The sequence below is a fragment of the Sphaeramia orbicularis genome, chromosome 8 (assembly GCF_902148855.1).
Source record: "Sphaeramia orbicularis chromosome 8, fSphaOr1.1, whole genome shotgun sequence".
Lineage (NCBI taxonomy): Eukaryota > Metazoa > Chordata > Actinopteri > Kurtiformes > Apogonidae > Sphaeramia > Sphaeramia orbicularis.
Genome location: NC_043964.1, coordinates 29,487,768 through 29,509,037, shown reverse-complemented (window position 1 = coordinate 29,509,037; position 21,270 = coordinate 29,487,768). Strand labels below are relative to the sequence as shown.

General features: G+C 37.3%; 1 protein-coding gene and 1 long non-coding RNA gene across 2 annotated transcripts; one reads left to right on the top strand and one right to left on the bottom strand.

Annotated features, from left to right (window-relative positions):
- Positions 1-12,957: 12,957 nt before the first annotated feature.
- LOC115424090 (nuclear GTPase SLIP-GC-like) lies at positions 12,958-20,818 on the bottom strand. The gene is made up of 17 exons (XM_030141197.1): positions 20,724-20,818; positions 20,490-20,583; positions 20,091-20,307; positions 19,761-20,012; positions 19,394-19,600; positions 19,132-19,298; positions 18,721-18,814; positions 18,561-18,648; positions 18,297-18,415; positions 18,009-18,176; positions 17,754-17,920; positions 17,350-17,467; positions 17,084-17,192; positions 16,838-16,971; positions 16,639-16,720; positions 16,406-16,484; positions 12,958-13,212 (listed from the first exon to the last, which is right to left on the bottom strand). The coding sequence occupies exons 1-17, from the start codon at positions 20,788-20,790 to the stop codon at positions 13,140-13,142; spliced, it is 2,235 nt and encodes a 744-aa protein (XP_029997057.1). The 5' UTR covers positions 20,791-20,818; the 3' UTR covers positions 12,958-13,139.
- On the top strand, positions 15,046-16,486 carry LOC115424091 (uncharacterized). The gene is made up of 2 exons (XR_003936047.1): positions 15,046-15,096; positions 16,409-16,486. It is a non-coding gene; the product is annotated as an uncharacterized LOC115424091 (long non-coding RNA).
- Positions 20,819-21,270: the final 452 nt, after the last annotated feature.

Genomic DNA, 21,270 nt, shown 5'->3' with positions numbered 1-21,270 from the left:
ATACTCATTGAAAATCCTAAATCTTCCATTGATGTGCATTCTGTGTGCCTGAGTAAAAATGTGTTAAAAATCAATTCTATTTTTTGTTTTGTCTGTTATTCTACCCTGTTATGCCATCTAAAACACACAGTAAAGCAAAACTTGATCTTGCCAGGTCAGGAAAGTAGAAATAGGCTAGTCGTCAAGAAAAGGACAAGTCCATATGCACAGCAGCTTTTATGACACTTCTGCAGCTAAAACAATAAAATAATTCCAAGCCATCTGTTTCATTGAAATATTTTCTCTGGGTTTATAGGCACTTTGCACAGAAATACTACGGTACTTGCATGGCATGGGATCATCTAAATATCTCAAGGCTGAGCTGAGTGTCCTCTTTTTTGAAATCGAGATATGGTTACCCTACACTACATCACACAAACAAGGTTATAGTAATCCAGTAACAAAATCCACAACATGACATTACAATGACACGTAGTCTCGTAATAAATGCATATTATAAGTTTCCTCATAAAAGGTCTTTGTTGTGTTGTATGGCCATCCTACAAAGAACAAAACATTTTTCCTCCACTACTATCACACAGCGATCACTTTGATCAGAATGAAAAGAATGAGGAAAAGGCCCAAAAGAGCAGTGATGTATAAAGTAGAGCCCAACCGATATGGGATTTTTGGGGCCGATACTGATATTGAGGGCTAAAAAAGGCAGATAACTGATTTATTGCTGACAGGGCTGGGTATCATAGCCAATTTCCTTAATCGATTTGATTTCGATTCATAAGGTTCTGAATCGATTAACTGTGATACAAATAAATTCAGTTCAATTCAGTATTAATTGATTGATTCAGATTCATTTAGTGATCCCAAAGTATAATTTTGAGTTGTAACTTGATTATTTGACAACTGCAGCCATGCAATACAGAATCAATATTGATATTAGAAAGGAAATAAAGGTCATTTCAGCAGTAAATAGCTGAATCTGCTCTGAAATAATGAACAGGACACAAACATGTCCGTGTTTCTACAGTGGTTCAGATCAGACTTCTTTGTCATCTTTATTCTGTTTTATACCTGGTGCTTCCAGCCTTAAGGCACATTACTATCACCCTGGGGCACTGACACCAATTTGCCCCCCCACCTCAAACAGAATCATGTTGGGCCTTTGGTACAACACACTCACTGGTAGGAGAGGGTGGGCGGAGCTTCGTGTTTCCGCTTTAAACAGCCTTTACTATTCCTCTAACTCCACACTCAGCCACAGGTGATGGAAGTTCATACTTTTAGAATGACTGGCTTCCTTCTGTGACCCGCCTCCATTGGACAGTTCCTCCGCACTGCGGGTTCGAGTTTGAGGCCCGGAGGACCTCCCGTGGAGGGGTTTTCTCCACCGTTACTCCGCGTTCCTCCTGCGCCAGAACCGTCACGAGCACGGCCAACACCCCACTTCTCCGGGAGGGGGGGTCTCACGAGACGGAGCCGGTCGCGCTTCCCGTCGGCGGTTTCCGGGTCATTTACTCGCGATCCTGCTCTGAAAAGTCGATCTCATCCACCATTAATCGATTACGCAAAATTAAAAAGAAATACCTAGCCCTATTGGTCGATATATGAAATAAGAACATTAATAGACACAGGATACAATAGTCTTATATTAGATAATGGCGGACATGTGAATTAACAGTTGCATCTTTTTTTATCTCACAAAGATAACTGACACAACTTTAAAACGCTGTATAATAGTCTCATATTAGACTAGTATGTGACCTGTGGGAATCATAGGTTGTAGATGTGGTAGTTTTTATGCTGGGGAGAGCAGACTTTTGGGAAAAGATGTGAGTCTATATTTTATAAGTAGTGACATAAAAAATGTTTGTTAAATCGTTCTTTAAAATGTGACAATTAATATACAGTATTAATACCCAGGCACACCTGCAGAATGAAATTGTGAGGTACACAGAAAGCACACAAACGGAGGTGGGGGGGTGAATAGTTTGTGAGAGCGGGGCAAGTAACGGTCCATGATTTTCGGAGCGGGGGTGGGGACACCAGCAGTTAAAACATCCAATTTCCTTTCATTTGTTTTTTGTAACGAGTAGCGATACTGTGCATTAAAAATGAATGGGAGTAGAAGTATGCAATTGAGTCAGAAAATGTAGTGAAGTAAAAGTGAACAGAGCCTCCCACAGTAAAGTACAAAGTCTCCCAAAACATACTTCAGTACAGTAGTGAAGTATTATTTTGTTACTATATAACACTGCAAAAGATGATCAAAATCACACTTGGTAAAAGACATAACAACAGTCAGTGTACTTACATTTTCTCTGCCTTGCTCTGCTTCTTTTGTGTTACTGCACAAAAATGGCTCGAACTCGTCTTCACTTTAACTTTATATCTCTTCTACATGGACACCTCCTTCTCCTCTGGGTCTGAGTCTGGTTCAGCTCCACCCTTGTGTTTCTGCAGGGAGCACCACTTGAACTAGAATGCCCCATGCTCAGTAAGGTGAGGTCATAAGATCAACAAAATACAACATAGGAGACTAATATTATGAAGCAGTACTTTGCACCAATTGCGGTTTACTTGTAACTACCAGCAGGGCCGTTTCAAGATATCTGGGGTCCCAAGGCAAGAAAGTAAAGTGAGGCCCCTAATACGTGAAGATGTGGTGGTCGAATCACCAAAGAAGAAAAATAAATATTATTATTACTATTAGGCCTATTTATTATATAATAATATGCAATTAGTACTGATTGTGATAGATTTAATAATGATAAGATTTTTTTTCCCTAGACTGTGATGTAACTAATTCCATGTAGCCTGATAAATACCTTCAGCTTGTGAGGAGGTGGCATTGTCACTATCAATTGGGACTGACAGAAATTTAAGCAAAGCACCTAAAAAAAAAAAAAAAAAAAAAAAAAAAAAGGCATTTGGTGAGTAGGCTTACTTTTGTCCTTATTCTAGAAGTATATGATTAAAGTGCAGAGGATTTGATAGTAACTTTGCAGGAGAAGAACTTCACTTCCCATAATGCACTAAAATGTAACGTCAGACCTCATCGACAAAACTACCTGAGCACATGGTGCAAAAAGTTGTGATGTGTTGATGGGCAAGTGTGGGAAATATAGATAATTACAGAGTTTAAAATGTAGGATTGTGATTACATGGTTCACAGAACCAGAACCACCAGAATATTCTGAATATTTGACGATTTTGAAAAGTGTTGTAATTTCCTAATTATTCTAATTGTTCCTGAACGCCTCATGTATTGTTTACGTGTGCCTCCTGGAACGTGAACAGAACTCAGTTCCGCAGTGAGGGCACAGAGCTGATGTGAGGGACTCGAACAAATGTTGGCTTGAAAATACAAACTTTTGCTGCAGTCCTACTCTAGTCCTCTTCTGTGCCTAAACCAGCTGACACACAAGGAACAGACGTATGGATGAGACGGACAAACGCAGTGGAAAAGGGACATTTTTCTCCTAATGGGATGGACAGATCACCAGCGGAAATTGCTAGCTAACCGAAAATGTCCATTGAACTTGATGGATTATTTGGCCAAACTGGATGGGATTCACAGGACCAGACGATTTTGTTTGGAATAAAGTTGTGTGGGTGACCGCAGCAGGAGCAGACAACCGTCCAGAGTAAGTGAAAACACTTCAGTAGGCTTAGCTTTGGCTTTTCATGACTAAATACTTTTATTGCTGTCGTACTTCAGTCCTCCACATCCAAATTATTCAGCTCCAAAGAAGTTTTGGAACGCTGTACGACAGTAGAAAAGGGTGATGGAGAAGTTGTGTTTATTCTATGGTTAAATTCTTCCAACAGAACACAGTTGTGTTGTGTGTATGTGATTAGTTATTGAACTGAATCCTCTCCCTCTCATGCTAACATCTATCTGTGTGTTTGGTCACTGATGTGAGGGCTTTTGTTCACACACTTTCAAACATATCACACAGGTGTAGCCTATTTGGAGGAAACAATGGTTTACTTAATACTTACCGCTGTGTTGTTGGCGTTTTTCCTCTTCTCTCTTTTTTTTTTTTTGTCTTTTTGCAAACCCTGAAGGGTAGGAGTGCTCCATCATTAGGCCCTTTCCCACCGCAGGAACTTTTGCAGGAACTTTCTGTATTACCCTGAACTTTCAAAGTTCCTGGTGCGTTTCCATCGAAAATTACCCTGGTAACTGACCCTCCCCCGGCTCCGAATTTACCCCGAAGAAGTTCCTGGTACAGAGGTAGTACTTTCCAGATTACCAGGAACTTTAGGGGGCGGAGCTGTGTGCTGGAGAAGGCTGAGTGGTGGACTAGACTGGCAGCATTTCCGCATTCTGTTCAATATTTAACTCATTTAATTTCCACAAGCTTTGTATTTTGATAATTCGGAAAATGGACCAAAAGAGAAGCTACAACAAGTGGACGGACGACGAGGAAATTCAGATGGACTTTGAATCGCCGACACAAAACGAGCGAGTAAAAGCTGTTGGAGCCAAATATGAGACACATACCTAAAGAAATATGAGAAAAGAAGAAGAAACTTATGCAGGATTAAAAGAAACTAAAGGACCACAACAGTCGCAGTGGATCTGACTGTCGAACAAACCAATGGTCAGAATATGACAGAAATATTCACTGTTTAGTTGGTTCAGTGTTGTAACAGTAGTCAGCGGCATCAGCTGTTTAGTCCAAAGTGAAGTCCAGTTAACCTAATACTAGCTGGTCAACAGTCTGACACTAAACCTAAATCACAGAACTGGATGTATTCGTGTTGTCGTTGTGAGCTGAACACTGATTTATTCTTTATGTTTGTGATTTCCACCTGAAATGGACCGCTGTCGGATAAAGTATGGACCCCTATAAAATTTGTACCCCTGCCCTAACCCTAACCCTCACCCTAACAACCCAAAAGCGCACAATTCTACTCGCAAGGTACTTATTTCATAAGCCTCGCTGAACCTGACATCCGGGAAGGCTGCGCTCGCGCGTGCGCAAATTCCAAATAGGTCCAAATTTTACAAGGTCCGTATTTTATGCCACACCGGACGGACTCGCCTCTTTTTCTGAACCTGCGGCTCGTTTGTGTCCATCGTCTACTGCTGTTTACAACAGCCCTGGTAACAGATTTGACATGTCACATCACACTGGTAGGAATCTGTCATCATGTGTTCTGTAACTCATTTTAGCATTTTTATTACTTTTCCTGTAGGAAAGTGAAAAAGGGACCAGGACCATGGAGTTCCAGACCAGCTGTCCTGGACTAGCTGGACCAGACCCTGGTCCAAAAGCCTGAACCTTTCACACATGTTTATTTCCTTTTTAATCTCAAGGCACCTTTGTTTTGTTTCAATTTTTAATTAAAAAAAAAAATCTAACCTAATACTGTCTGATCATATACAAGGCATCAAAATATGAGTATAAGTACTTTTATCAGTATTATGCAGTCGAATTAAATGCAGGCATTTGAGTAAATGTGTGTGACCTCAGGGTTGAACCTGGACTATATCTATAAAACAGGAGAAATGAAACAGAACCATCCATCACACATAAAGTTAGATCTGATTTAGTTTAAGGAATGAGAAGTTGAAAATACATGTTCTACCATTTTTAAATACAAATTAAGGATATGTAATGATGGTTAACTTAATTTAAAATGTATTCCAGATGGATTAAGTGATTCAACAACCAGTAAAATGTTAAACCCAAACTGTCCACTTAAGTACTGTGTCATTTTATTGAACTAGTTTGTGAATGTACATGAACTGGACTACAGTTTCTGTTACTGCTTCCTCATACATCATCAACCTGATTTGAATAAATTACCCTGAACTTTCGGGTGCGGTGGAAACGCAGTTACCAGGAACTTTTTTACCCTGAAAAGTTCCTGGTGAATAAGTTCCTGGTAATAAAGTTCCTGGGCCTTTTGGTGGGAAAGGGCCTATTGATGTTCTTTTAAAATGGCTGCCGCCGTGCTCAGTGTGGACAGACCATTTGTTCCTCCACTGACAGCAAGCAGGGGGTGTGATGGGGGTGCGCGAGGGCGGAGGTCACTTCTACATGACCCTCATAGCATTTGTCATTGCATAGGGGGAATCCCTCTAGTCTGGGGGGCCAGTCACAAAACAGTACAGGAGAGGATTAGCACTGCCTCACTGTGGTGGTTTGTTTACAATGGATGGTTTTTAATAAGTTGTACAGATAAATGACCATGCGGCCATCGGGGGCCCTCTTCAGGCAGGGGGCCCTAGGCAGCTGCCTACCATGCCTACGTCATCCTGGCGGCTCTGACTACCTGTTAAGTTATAATGTGGTCACTAACAACACATAAATTAAAATAAAGAAATAAAAACAAAATTATCAACAAACAAAAAGACATAAGCAGGGGAAACTTAGAAATGGTAGATAGACATATTAAATATTGGGTTAGGCTATTAAATACTGTTCAAATTCCCAACCATCATCTTAACAAACCCATTAAAAGCAAAAGTAGATATATTGTAAAGGTGTTTCACCATTTTTGCTGCACTAGTGACTTCTGCTGGTTGTTTATGGTCACTGCACCGTGGGACAAATCCTGCGTTGCTGATTTTACTTTGAGAAAGAATATGATAAAACAATTCAGCAAGAATAGAATAAATACAACAGAGTGAATAATAATAATAATAATAATAACAATAATAATAATAATAATAATAATAATAATACATCACACTTATAAAGTGCTTTTTTGGACACTCAAAGACTCAAAAAATTAAACAGTTTTGATAGGTTAACAAATGTTATTAAAGCATGTCTCTGCAGTCCAACCACCTCCAGTCCAACACCAATGGACAGCCAAATACTCTCTATAAGAAAAACCATAAATGGCACAATGAGTATACATATAAATGCTCATTCATGTGTTCAACTTGGTTGTATACCATTGCATCAGAAAATAGTTGAAATGTCAGTGCAACACTTAGTTTGGTGAATAAAAAACAATAGAAGCTAGTAAATTATCTTCCCATCAGTGCAGTCATAGGTAATGAACAGACAAGACAGAAGCAGAGCGCTATAAACCAGGCTACAAAGTACTGCAGAGTCTCAGAGTAGCTTTCATTTCACCACTATTTTACACAAGCATTGATCCTCTAGTGTGAACAGCCTTCTGGGATATCTAAGCTGTCTGAGGAGGGGCTGAAGTGTGTGGGACAGTGCGGGTGTGTAGGAGTCAGGGAGTGTTGGGGGGTAACAGTAGGTGAGCTAAACCTGTTGAGAAAACGCTTTAACAGGTTTGCTCTGTCCAGGCTTCCCTGATGTCTGTCTGTCCTTTCCCTTCATCCCTGTGATGTGTTTCATTCTTGTCCATATGTCTCTCACACTGTCCTGCTGGACTTTGGCCTCCATCTTCCTCCTGTAGTTGTCCTTACAAGTCCTCAGCATCTCTCTGAGTTCAGGCTACACTCTTCTCAGCTCCTCTCTGTCTCCAGACTTGAAAGCCCTCCTCTTATTATTTTGAAGTGCTGTCAGGTCATTGATGATCCATGGCTTATTAATGGAGAAACAACACACAGTCCAGGCAGGCATGTTGGTGTTCACACAGAATTGGATGTATTCTGTGATACAGTCAGTCATGTTGTCCATATCCTCCTCAAGTGGATCACAGAGCACATCTCAGTCCGTTGTCTCAAAGCAGTCTTGAAGTGCATCAGCAGCCTCCTCTGTCCACCTCTTCGCCATCCTGGTGTGAACAGGCTGCCTTCTCACAAGGGAGACAGACATACTTAGGGACCAACAGGACTAGGTTATGGTGGGATCTGCTTGGGGGGTGGGTGGGTGGCTGTGGCAGTGTATGCATCCCTTACATAAACATACAGGAGATCCAAGAACCAGCTGATCCAAAGTGCGTTTACAGTAGACCGTGTACTGACCCCAGTGAATATATGCATGATCTACTGGTACTGAGGAGATTTACTGAGTCTAGTTCAGATCAAGCACTTTATACAACACAGATACTACTGCTGTGGACCAGCAGGAGACCACTGGATTCTGGGAAATTAGGAGATTTATACCACCTGTTTTTAAATTAACACATTATTCTGGTAATATTATGGCTTTATTGTCGGAATATGACGACTTTAATCTCATAAACGAATGACATTTTTGTTAAATTATGATTTTTTTTTATATAACTACGACTTTATTCTCATGACATTGTGATTCTTTTTATATTCGACTTCATTCTCATAAAATTACAGGTTTTATATCGATATTTATGACTTTATACTAGTAGTGACAAGTGTTTTTATTTTCTTATGTGGCCCTAATACTCCGTCATAGGTTTATTCTCCAGTTCCCCTGTATTTGAAAAACTAGGTTAGCCTCAGTTTAAGTTAGTTTACTAATCCTGTAGGAGCACAAGGTTCAGAATCACAAAATGAAGATAAAAACCATGAAAAATCTGATCATGAAACCAAGAGCTTTACTAAGAAGTAACGTTAGCCAAAAGAATACGTCATTTAAGGTCTGATTTGACCCAAAAATACAGCATAAATTAATGTTAGCTGACACCAAACAGGATCCACAGATCTAGGTTTGGTTTCCTGGATTTGTGGATCCATCTACTTCTTTTTTCTTTGTCTTTCAGTGCCTGTAAAACGATAGCTCCGACTGCTTTTCAAACCTGTTCATACAATCAATCTCACAACAGCTCTCCCCCATGTTTTATTAAATATTGTTCTTCAGTTTAGACAGTATTGAAGCCAACGCTGTCACTCATCTCCCTCTTTCTGCCACTCAGTGGGTGGAACCGCGGTGACTTCCGCTAGCGGTGACGTCACATGCATACCCTCTATACCTGCAAGGGTCGGGGTTTGTTGTGCCTGGCACCGTTTGTTTAATGTTTTATTCTGCTATTGTCCTAGTATTAGTCTATGATTTTAATGTAATCAAATGTGTTTCTATGCCTTTGTAAAGCACTTTGAATTGCTTTGTGTATGAATGGTGCTATACAAATTTATTTGCCTTACCTTGCCTTTGGCTAATTGACATCTGCAGTCCCCATTTACATTTCCTTCAGCTGTGGTGACTATTATAGCTCATATGTGTTTGGTACAGGTACAAGCAAGCTATTTACATACATAGATTGACTTCTGATATTCTCTAGGAAGAAGGAAGGAATTGCAAACACCATCCAACTTGAAATACTTCCTTCTTTAAATGCATTTTACAAAGTGTTATGAAAGACACTTGGTGCAGTTTTTCATAATTTCTGTAGATGATGTGAATTATGATTATCACTGGTTTGGTCTACATACCTCTTTATCTGCTTTACCATTATTTTATCCTCCTTTTACTTTACCATGTCATTTTCAGGTTCTTTACTACATCTTCTTTGTCATGTTGTTTTACATGTGAAATTATTCTTGTATCTCAGTGGAACTTTCCTGCATGAAGAAAGCATAAATAAAATAAGAGTTAAAGCAATCATGGTGTTTTGTTTTGTTTTACATTAGACATTGCCACTTGAGTATTACAAAGATTTGCTGCAGTTAAACTTCATGTCAAATCACCAATATCTCACTGAACCAGATCAATCACTGTCAGAACAACAGCAACACATCACAACTTCTCACATGTATTTTTCCATCAAAATTTTTGGAAATCAATAAAAATTGTGAGAAGTCTTGTGAATAAAAACGTTTGATTTATTAAAAAAAAAAAAAAAAAAAAAGGTCCCAAATAATGATCTATATATGCAGATTCTTTTGCATATTGATCATATGTTTATATAGTAACTGAATCTACAAACAACATGAGGAGAAATCCATCTTACATTGGAATTTGGCTTAAGAAAGGGGTGTTTTAAAGAATTTGGGTGTCAATCCCCTATAAATGTGGAATGTGTGTGTGTGTGCGTGTGTGTGTGTGTGTGTGTAGAGGGGAGGGGGGGGGGAATCATCAGAAGGGACAACCAAAGATTATAACTTCAGCGATAACAAAGACAAGTAACGTAAGATAGAAGATCAATAATTTAACCCATAAAGACCCAGTGCTACTTTTGTGTCATTTCCCAAAAGTATTTTTCTCTCTATTCTAACCTTTTTAAAGTGATTTATCACCATTTATTATAATATCATCCCCTGTATTTTGCTTTTTTTCAGTGAAAATCAGGTATTTTACTATATTTAATTCACTGATCACGTAGATGTTCTTAAAAAGCTCAAATTAAAGTTGAGGATTATTATACCAAAAACAGAAAAACTGATGAAAAAGTGAGTTTTTCAGTAAAATCTATCATTAACTGAACATAAACCAAGTGTCTTCATTCACTGTCATTGATCCATCTCCATGGGTTTTACTGGTGAATCAATGTTATGGAAGATGACGATGTTTCCACATTCACTACAGAGCCTCTAAACGTCCAAATGGGTCATATCTGATGACCATGAAATAATGACAAACTGCATTTTACACCAATTATTTACTCAGATTAATGGATCAACAGGTATTAAACAGTTTAGATCAGTGGATGGTTTTGGTTGTCTGTGGCTGTTTGGGTCCTTATGGGTTAAGGCAAGAAGAGTTCCAGAACCCTCAAACCACACAAGTTCTTGATTGTGCTGTATGTTTTGAAAATACTTCACCGTAATATTACTTTTGCTAAAACAAAAATAGATGTGAAGCTGCAATATGCATCAACCTTGAACAATTAACCATAAAAAGCCAAAATACACATTTTGTATTCTGTTATAGAGCAACACAGAACATCCATTAACAATTGGAATTGGTTCACAGCCCTGAAGTTTAAAAACAATTACAGAAGTAGTAGTAGTGGTGGTAATGTAGTAATAGTTTACTTTTTTCTATCTAGTTCTGGTAAAATGCATATTGAGTAATTGCAGTTAGCAATGTTTTACTTTTTAAACACTATAAAATTCCATTTACACATGCTTTTAACAACACTCACTTTGAACATTGTACTTACCCCCTTCCTGTTTCATTTTATTAATTCATTAAGATAAATTTAAGTGACAAAAACTGTCAAACTTCTACAAGCAAATGCTGTGAAAAAAGAAGTATTTATACTCTTAAGTGAATGGCGGTTCTATCTTTGTCAGGGTCTGCTTATTGGAAAAGAACAAACCACAGTTAAATTAGTTTTTATAGGTTATTTTTAATGTCTACATCAAACTACAGAGTGTATGAGTTAAAACTTATGCAAACTACAGGAAAGTCTGCAGGAAGGAAACATCCCTTTGTTATAATTGCATGAATACATAAAAGTTTAAAAGTCCCTTTACCTATTTTGTTTAACTTTACAGAAAACTCAAGTTTCCCTGACAGACTCCTCTATGAATGGAAACTACTATTGTCTATTATTTAATTTGTGAGACTACCTGTTTTGCACATCCTCCTCCTCTAATGATTTGCATGTTATTTGTCTAACTTTCATTCACATGTCCTAACTAAAAAAAAAGGCACCTTTGGCTTCAGTTACAGCATTTGTCATTATATTGTTTCAAAACATGCATGGAATGTCAAAACATTTATTTCTGTCATCTTATGGACACATGCTGAACCTAGAACACTGCCCCCTAGGGCTTGTACTGAAGGCGCTATGCATGATGGGTAATCGCATCATCCACCTCTCTACTCTGATACACTCATCACTCTGGAACAGGGTCAGTCTAGATTCATCAGATCACATGACCTTTTCCCATTGAAACTGTTGGGGAATCACCTTCTATCTTCATTGCCATCTATGTGTCTGTGTTCTCCTACGTGTTCCTTTATAAAGAATAATCGTGAGTTCAGTTAACTCTTTATTTACTAAGTAGCAATTGATAAGTTGTACAGAGTTCTGGGTCTTTTTTCTGTCCCTGACAACAACAATATGTCTTGTCAGTTCGGAAAGTCTTACTCACTATTCTTTTCCTGACCCAGTGTTTTATAGTAGACAATGATTATCTAGCAATGTAGGTTGATCTCATCCTCTCATTGCTTCCCTGGATAAGTGTTTCCATTAGTAGGTTGGGTTTTCTCCAGTAGCTTCATGTTGCACCTTGAGACTCCACCATGTAACCTGTTTTGACGACAGTTAAGATATACACACCCTAGTTCCCCTTTATTCAAGTAATAAGTTTCATTTCTTTGCAAAACCGCTCTCGTACTAGGTGGGTTGTGTCATAAATAATGGACTGGTATTACCTGACTCTAAGGTCAAGCAGATGTTTGAGCGTATTCTGACCATGTGTTTATATCTCATCTCCTGTGGTTTACGATCCTATGTGGGCATGTGTATTCAAAAGTGTACCTAAGGTAAAACCTAAGTCCTGTGATCATAAATCTGCCAGTTTAGTATGTTGACCAAGATGTGACCCACTGCTATCCTAAGACATTACCACTCACTAGTGGAACAAAGAAATCTAGTGAAACAAAGGAATTACCTTAAAACATTAACTACTGCAAACTAATATGTGATTAAACTTAAAACTTTAACTATCTAAATTAAAGTAACTATTGGCATTGTACCTGTGGTGCCATTGTACGATAGCATGAGAGGCTAAAACGCCCTCCTGTGGTGCAACAGCGGCATTGTACCCAAACACCCTCCCAATGCTGGAACATCAATCGGACAACATGCATTATATAGTAGGATATGAAGTATATTTTAAGATGATTAAATTTTGATTAATTCTCACAAGACACAGTCCAATCTTTATGCTCTATATTCAACTGATGGTTGTTTAATAAATCAAAAGCTACTCACTGCATCAGTTAGAATTAAAGAACTTGTTGCAGCTGAAACATATTCATCACTGCAGGAATTATCAGTTGGATGGTTCGGAACTACTTGCTTAGTTAAATCCAGGGTTATTTTTTTTGTTTTGTTTTGCCCTGGCTGTGTTTAATTATACAAAGAAAAACATTCCACTAAACACAATGCTACAAAGAGGAAGTTCTGCATGCTACTGAAACTCATACAAACCTATTCTAACATGAAGGTAAACATTAAAATAATGCCAAAATACAACATATGTTAATAAAAGTGACTGATAGCAACTCCACAGCCTAGGTATGGCAGCGAAACCTTCTGCAGCTAATCAGATTGTCTTGTTTGTTTTCCCTGAAACAACAGTCCGACATGGTGAGGACATGATGAGTTTAAATGAAATCTGACGTCTCTGCTGCTGCAGATGAACCAGGTGAATTCAATGAGTCATCCAACATGTCAGGCCTAGTGTAGTGAAAAAAAACAAAACACAGCACTTTGTCACATGATGTATTAAACAATACCTTATCATTCTGACATATTACATATTTGTGTTCAGCTCTGACTGAGGTTCCATTCAGTTAATTTATCTCAGACAAAACTGCAAATCTCCATTGTACGGAACCGAGGAAGGGACATGAAGGAAGAAAAAATGTTATAACACAATACTTTTTTATCCTTCATGTCCCTTCCCAAGGTCTGTACCATCAAGCTTTACTGTAGAATAGATGGATATACAATAAATACACCCAAATCCTGCAGAAACATTTTTTCACACCATGTAAGCAGTATAATACTGTAGTGAAAAGCTGAACATATTGACATTCTCAGACTGAGACAAAAACACTTAAACTATCATGCTGTTTTGGAATCTGTGTTTTTGTGATGTGGCCATATAATTGCTGTGGTTTGAATTTTTGTTTGTTCATGTGGCAACGCTTGGTAAGAGCTTTTAACTGAGTTTCATGCTGACTCATTTTGCTGACACATTATGGTATGTTACATGTAAGGACTGGTGCTTCCTGGCATGTGCATAGAACTCATGACAAGTTTTTAAAGCACTTTGGAGTTCAGATTTTCATTTCCACTTGACTCATACAAGAAAATATTTAAGGCTGGTGACTTGAATGTAGTCACTAATTCAAAAACTGTGCAGTTACAGATGTTTGGTTTTAATGTGGAAACTCTTGTGTGTGCTTTGCTTCACTGTTCTACCAAGGAGCAGCAAGGATTACATCAGAGACACGTTTTCTCTATAAATGTGCAACAATATGTTCAGTCCAGCAATACCAATGCAAATATACATGTAATCATACTTACAGTTTTGTCTCTTTGATTTTGAATGGGAGTTAATCCAACTCTGTGGTGTTGTAAATATTTTGTTATGGCTTTTTCTCTTCCCTCCCTAAATAATGTGCATCACATGGTTTACCTGGTTTACATGTCACTGCATGTGACTGTTTTATGGAAATTCTGGTTGCTTCCTCCTTTGTTACATAATTTATTCGCAAGGTTATCCCTAAAGCTGTGGTTACTGACTGTCCCTCCACTCCCTTAACTGTCAAACACTTTCACTTTCAATTCCCAACCATCGCTCTCTGCCCTGCAGTGATTTTCCACTCCAGGACAGGACACACCTAACCTGCAGGTTTGTTGCCAAACATGAAGATGTTGATTCAGCTTCAGATTTCTGTTTGTACTGTACATTGATTTGGTCACAAAAGTCCTCACTAAAGAGAGACACAATGTGCTTACTGTAAAATCACAATAATGCCATAAATAGCTTTGCAATTATTCTTTATTTTATTAATAATCCATACATCTTGGTGGAACTACACAAGAAGTTCATGATTGTACTGTATGTTTTTAAAATGCTTCACAGTAATACTGCTTTTGCTAGACCCAAAAATAGATGTAAATCATGTGAGAATTAATCAATATTTAATTAACATTTAATTAACATTTAATCAAAATGTAATCATCTTAAAAGATACTTCATATTATTTTACTTAGTTTAATCATATATTAGTTAGTCGTAGTTAATGTTTTAAGATAATTCCTTTGTTTCACTAGATTTCTTTATTTCACTAGTGAGTGGTAAAGTTCTTGTGATAGCACATCTTGGTCAACATACTAAACTGGCAGATTTATGATCATAGGATTTAGGTTTTACCTTAGCTACACTTTTGAATACACATGCCCACATTGGATCATAAACCACAGGAGATAAGACAATTCTACAAAACAGGAAATGTCAGACATGGTTAGTTTCAATGAAGTCTGAAGTTTGGCCTCTCTGCTGAAGCTGGACCAGGTGAATCCAATCAGTCATCCAACATGTCAGGCCTAGTGTAGTGAAAAAGAAACACTTTGTCACACAATGTGGACTCCTTAACATTTTTTTTATCCCAGTAAGATAACATGACATTGATTATCCAGTGCTGATGCATTGCTTGTGTCTTCTGCCCTGTCCGGACTACTGTGGATAGTTGCAAAAAAAAAAAAAAACATACTTTTTTTTCAACATCTGGGCCTCTTGTCCACACATAAACAGTGTTCGACGTCACAAAAACAGAGATTTTCAAAAGGTGACATCTGACAGGCCCAACATTGAATACTGTCATGACCCCTCAAACCACAAAAAAATACACATTAAAATCCTGTATAATGTAAAAAACACACTTTGACACAACTGAACCCACACTTTTCGTGGGTTTATTACTTAACCTGGTTTAGTAACTCATCTCCATGACAGGCTAAACTCTGCTACATCTAATGTGATCAAGTTTAATGTCTGTCCGACACAATAGTTTGTCAGAGCATTTTGCACTAGTTTGTAGTTGATTCTGTGTTGTAGTGTGGATCAAGATATTTTATAAAATGAAGGTTGTAGAAGAAAATACCAGCTCAGAAAAATATCTGTATTCATGTGGACAGGGTGTTAATTAGATTAATTCCAATCAGCCATGACTCTATTAGCCCTGACAGGTTAAGTGGAAATTATGTTGATCATCTCATTACAATGGCACCTGTCAGCATGCAAACATTTAGTCTTAATATATTGGAAGCAGCATAATAGGTCCTTACATTTGCCCAAGGGACTTAAATGAATGATCCTGAATCAGAAGACCTCCAAAATTGCAGGACTTGATGAGTGGCCTAGTGGCCTGGACTCTACAAGGTCTGCAAAAGTGTGTTCTCATATTTGGTACCAACACACTAGTGGCAGATCCTATAAATTGCGATGTGGGGTCTCCATGGATTAAATTCTTTTGTGTGACATGCAGATACCTGTTTGTGTTAAGCTCCAGTTGTACTTCATTAGGTAGGTAATACTAACCATTGCAGACCACAGACCTTCAGTGTTGGTGATGCTCTGACCAAATCATCTAGAGATCACAAATGCTCCCTTATCAGTGTTACTCAGATCCTAATGTTTTCCCATTTGAACTGTTTTCAACACCTCAGTTTTGAGGGCTAAACACTGACCCAAAGACAGGTGATATCGAGGCACTTTTCCTGTCAGTGGTCATAATGTTATGGCTGATCAGTGTATCTTGCAGGGACAGGAGTGTGTGATAATCATATAGTGCAGAGTTCAAGGGGCTGCATTAACTACAGTAGCACTTGGTGTAGAGAACAGAGCATTAAGTTTTACCAGAGTAAGGAAGTCTCTTCATCTGGGCCTTTCAGCTCTTTGTAGTAACTCTCCACTTTAGAATGTTCAGCTGAAACATCTGAAAAAAAGAAAATGCAAATAATTAAATTCAAGACCTGTTTACACATTTACATTATCTTAATTCCAGTCTTTTTTATTTGTATCTATTGTATCCATACATACATTTATATATAACCAGTATATAATCTCTTATTTTGAAACGTTTCCTCTACCTGGGATTGAGTTGTCATTCATCTTCAGTGACAGCTCTATGGATCTCTGCATAGTGTACGTCAGTGTTTTCAAGATGTCCCTCTATTTCAGCATCAAAAAACCTCCATTACTCATTACTCACATGGACAAATATTACTTTGTGTATTTTTCTCATGACACTACTTCACAATAACTCCACAATTTGTGTAATAAACAAACCATCAGCTTTCTCAGTTTGGTCAACATCTTCTTCTTGGCCAAGTCAAACATAGTGGCCTTTGACTCATGTACATGGTCCTCAATAATTTTCCTCATTGTATTAAGACTCTCTTTGCCACTGACCTCTGCTACTCCTGCAATATGATAGATCAATATTATACATTTTTATTATATAATGTTTTATACAACCATGAAAGGTGTAAATGTGTTTTATTATAGGGTTAGATGAAGTCTTGAAACTCTTACTTGTATAGCATTTTCGCATGTTTTCCTCAATTGTCTCTATCAGACTATTGTAGATTGTTTTCTTGCGATTCCGGATAGTTTTGCAGAGTTCCGCCTTCATTTTTTCTTCCTTAGAGAAAAAAACCCAAAGTGTAGATTATCTTAAAGTCAAGATTATGTTTTTTAAACATTCTAATTGAATGTTGTGCATCACTCCAGTTCTCAGTGACAAAGTTAATATACCTGCTTGATAATAGATCTAAGGACATGAAGACATGATCTTTTACCTCTGACTTGAGAAATATCAGCTGCAGTTCAACATCCTTGTAGTTTTGAATCAGTTTCTCTGTGTCAAGTGAAAATTCACTGATAGCTCTGTAGACTGAACCCGAATTCCCGTCATTCCTGAAATGTAATAACAAACTTAACTGTAAACCAAACAGACTATTTCATGTTTTAAGCGTGAAACTCACAATATTGCAACAAGCAACATAATCAAATCAAACAGACCACTTTTTGAAATTTTGAAAACAAAATTGAATTCTTAATCCCCCCCCCAAAAAAAACAAAAACAAACAAACAAACAAACAAAAAACCTCTGGCACCTAAAGGGTAAACTTGTATAATTTTACATTTCTGTTCATACTCTAAATATGCATATATTTCAAGTGTTCTCCAAAGTGTTTCTTACGGGAAGGTGTTTTTGAACTCCTCATCAATGCTTGCAGACAGAAGTGAAGACAATGTCATGTTCATGCTGATTCTTTTTTTCCTTTTTTTTACTGGTTTGTGGATGCCATTTTTAACCACAACACACTTCAATTTCTTGTGAAAACCACTCCCTGATTTTGTCTGAAACAAACAGACATGAGCATTTTACAAACAGAAAAGATATTCATCTGAAGTATATGTTGATTTGAAAGAATTGTACATACAGGCTTATGCCTAATATCTTTTCCAGCGCCTTTTCACATGACTTTTTGGATTTTTCAACACCCGTATCAAGCTGTTTTTTAAAAACTTTGTAAGCGTCGTTCATGGGTTTTCTGACTTTTTCTTTCTCACGTTCTACATTTTCCATAAGCTCTGCAAACACAGATGTTCTTTTGGCAGCCTGAAACCAACAGAAATAATCACTGCATAAGCATTATTACATCTACAAACACTATTAGAGAATGTAAGCTTTCAAAACAGAATATTTTCTTTATAGATTAATGTAAGTATAAATGATCACATCTCCACAGTGTGCCGCCTTCATCAGAGAGAGAATCCCATAGGCTCCAGACACATAGTTCAGTGTTTCTGAGTGCTGGTCATTGAGACTTCGCAGAAACTTCTGAAGTTCGGGTATTTCTGTATAAATACATATTTTATATAAAGTATTTAGTTACTGTACATTAAGTTTCAGAGAAAATTATAATTGATTGTGAATTGTTTAAAGAAAATTTCATTATAAAAGATAAAACTGAAAAAAATTTTATCAAGGCACTCAACCCACCAGTTTCCTCTGGTTTGAGAAGTCTTTCCTTTAGAAATTCTCTGGCGCTCACAGTGAATACTGTGAAGCAGTCATCCCTGAATTGTTTCTGAAACAAGAGATAGGGTTTATTCTAGTTTGGAGGTTGAGTTTATTCAAGATTTTTCTGTATAATACCCACCTTAATGTCTTTTAGTTTGTTGAACTCCTGCCTCACTTTGTCCTTAGCTTCCATATTCCTCTTAAATATGCGACGGCCAACATCTGCATCTGAGCTGCAAAACATGTATCTATAAGTCTGCATCCTTTTCATTTAATTGTGTTATTTGTTAGCAAAGTGCATACTTTATTTTAATAGTTTCATATGAAATGATTTGGTACTCATAAGCAAAACAAAATCTTAGAGATATTTTCATGAATTGCACAGTATGATAAAGAATTAAAGGACATAGAAAACTTGACACATCTGAGTTAATAACTATTACAAACAATATTACAACAGTAATTCAATTAAATAAACATACTGAAAGTATAATCAAATTAATTAAAACAAAAAGGAAAGTTGTCTGATATTTTAAAGGGTACTACTTACTCTTCAATTACATCATCAGTCTTAGTGCAGATAAAGTGAATGTTCTGACATTCGCCACCATTTCCCATGAGGCTACAGGTTCTTTTCAAGATCTCCAAGCTTTCTATCTCTGTTGCTGCTCGGTTTATTTCAGCCACTATCCACACAGTAGAGCAATTTCCAACAATCTGAAAGGACATCAAGCTTTAAAAAAGTAACCTGTAATAACATGTAGGTGAATTATTGATTCCCAGTGAACTAAAGCTCATATATAATGAATTACCCTTCTCCACATTTGATCTCTGCTCTTGTTACGGTCTCCATTTCCAGGAAGATCTACCAATGTGACATGCTGGAGAAGATCATTTTTTGGCACCTTGACAGTCACACACTTCACCAGAGGCCAATAAAACTTTTCTACTTCTCCACTGTTTTCTTTTGTTGACCCACTTCTTGTGTATTTCAGATATTTTGCAGATAGCTCTTCGGGCTGCACACAACAGTCAAACAAATGTAGAATCAATAAATCAAATATTAAAATATATGTTGATGCAAAACAAGACTAGACATGGTGAATAATTGTGACTGACGTACAATACTGCCTCTTTGTCATTATGTGATTTATATTGAAAATGATTCGTGTTCCTCACCGAGTCACATGACAAAATTTTCTTCTTGGATTGGAGAAATTCAGGGACGTCTTTGAAATACTTGGATGCCATCAAGTTTTCTGGTGATTTGCTTTTCCATTGATCTCCATAAAGTGCTGTCAGCTTTTCAACATTGTCGTAATATTCATCATCATCTCTGGTAGATTTATTTTCCTCATCTCCATTGTCACTGTCCTCATCTCCACTGTCACCAGAGAGGTTTTTGAAAGACCACAACTCATCCTTCCACTCCTAAGGATGAAAACAATTACATTAAACCCAATACTCAACAGCTTTATGTAAACATAAACATCATTTAGCTCATTTTACCTCTTTTGTGATGAACTCAATGTGTGCCTCATATTTTTGGTTCTCCATATTAGCTTCTACTTGAATCATGACTGTAGTACATGCACTGACACTTCCAGATGGCAAAAGACGCTTCTCTCCAATGATGGCATTAATCAAAGAGCTCTTTCCAGCCCCGGTTTTACCAAAGACCCCGACCATCTCCCTTTTGTCTGTCTCCAAATCACAAATTTGGTTCCTGTTTAAGAGGTTAAATTGAGTTAGAAATGTTCAGTAGAAAATAAAACAGGATGTCTTAGGAATCAGGTACACAAGTGATAAATAGTGGAGCTCAGGAGGTAAGCAAACAGCTACATATCTACACATCAACACATCTGTGATAAATATACATGCAAAAACATTTGCATGCAATATACTTACCTCAGGAAATCATTCAGCTCTGTTCTGTCATAGTTATGTAATCTGTCATGAAGAGTGCTCATGATGCGTTTCACCTCACCCAATTTTCTGTGTTCTGTCATTGTAAAAATACAATTAAAAAAACATTCAGCAGGAAATATGCACCACTATCTTCAATAACTGTATAATTATGTGTCTCAAAATATATAGTGTATAAATTAGTGTGAAGTACCACATTTTTAATGAAATAAATACCTTCATATGCTCCTGTTACAGTGTTACACTGTCGTTTATTTGGAGTTTGATTTTTGTTTTCCTCCATCCGAAGTTCCAACTTTCTCTTTACTACTTTTTTTTAAGGGATAAAAATATTAATGCTTTTAGCTCGACAATAAAAGGACACCAATTATTATTCAGTGTGGATCATCTCACCTGGCTCACTTCTGTTCCTTGTTGAAGGTAAAACCTGAAGTTGAACATAAATCTTTAATATTTTAACCAGTACAGTATTTGGGGAAAACTTCTAAAAAACTGTATTCACACAATCTTATTTTTAGAACAGGATTCTACAAGATATAATGCATATTTATGGTTCACACATTTAACTTTGTATGAGGGACAGTGAGTAAAGAGGAAAGGTATATCAAACCTGAGCAGAATGAGCTGGTTCCTGACACTCCTGTTGACTCTGCAAATAAAAGTGTACAAAGTCACATTATACTTTCACACAAAGAAAACAAGAGATTTAAAGGTGCAGTATGTAGGAATTATGTTCTAAATAATTCTAAAATGGCCTTGACTG

Excerpts from the sequence above, each read along its gene's own strand:
- LOC115424090 (XM_030141197.1), bottom strand. The coding sequence starts at position 20,790 with ATGGAGGAAAACAAAAATCAAACTCCAAATAAACGACAGTGTAACACT. Across the intron at positions 18,416-18,560 it reads TCTCAAACCAGAGGAAACTG|AAATACCCGAACTTCAGAAG; the intron begins GTGGGTTGAGTG and ends GTATTTATACAG. Across the intron at positions 18,177-18,296 it reads AGGCGGCACACTGTGGAGAT|GCTGCCAAAAGAACATCTGT; the intron begins GTGATCATTTAT and ends TGTTGGTTTCAG.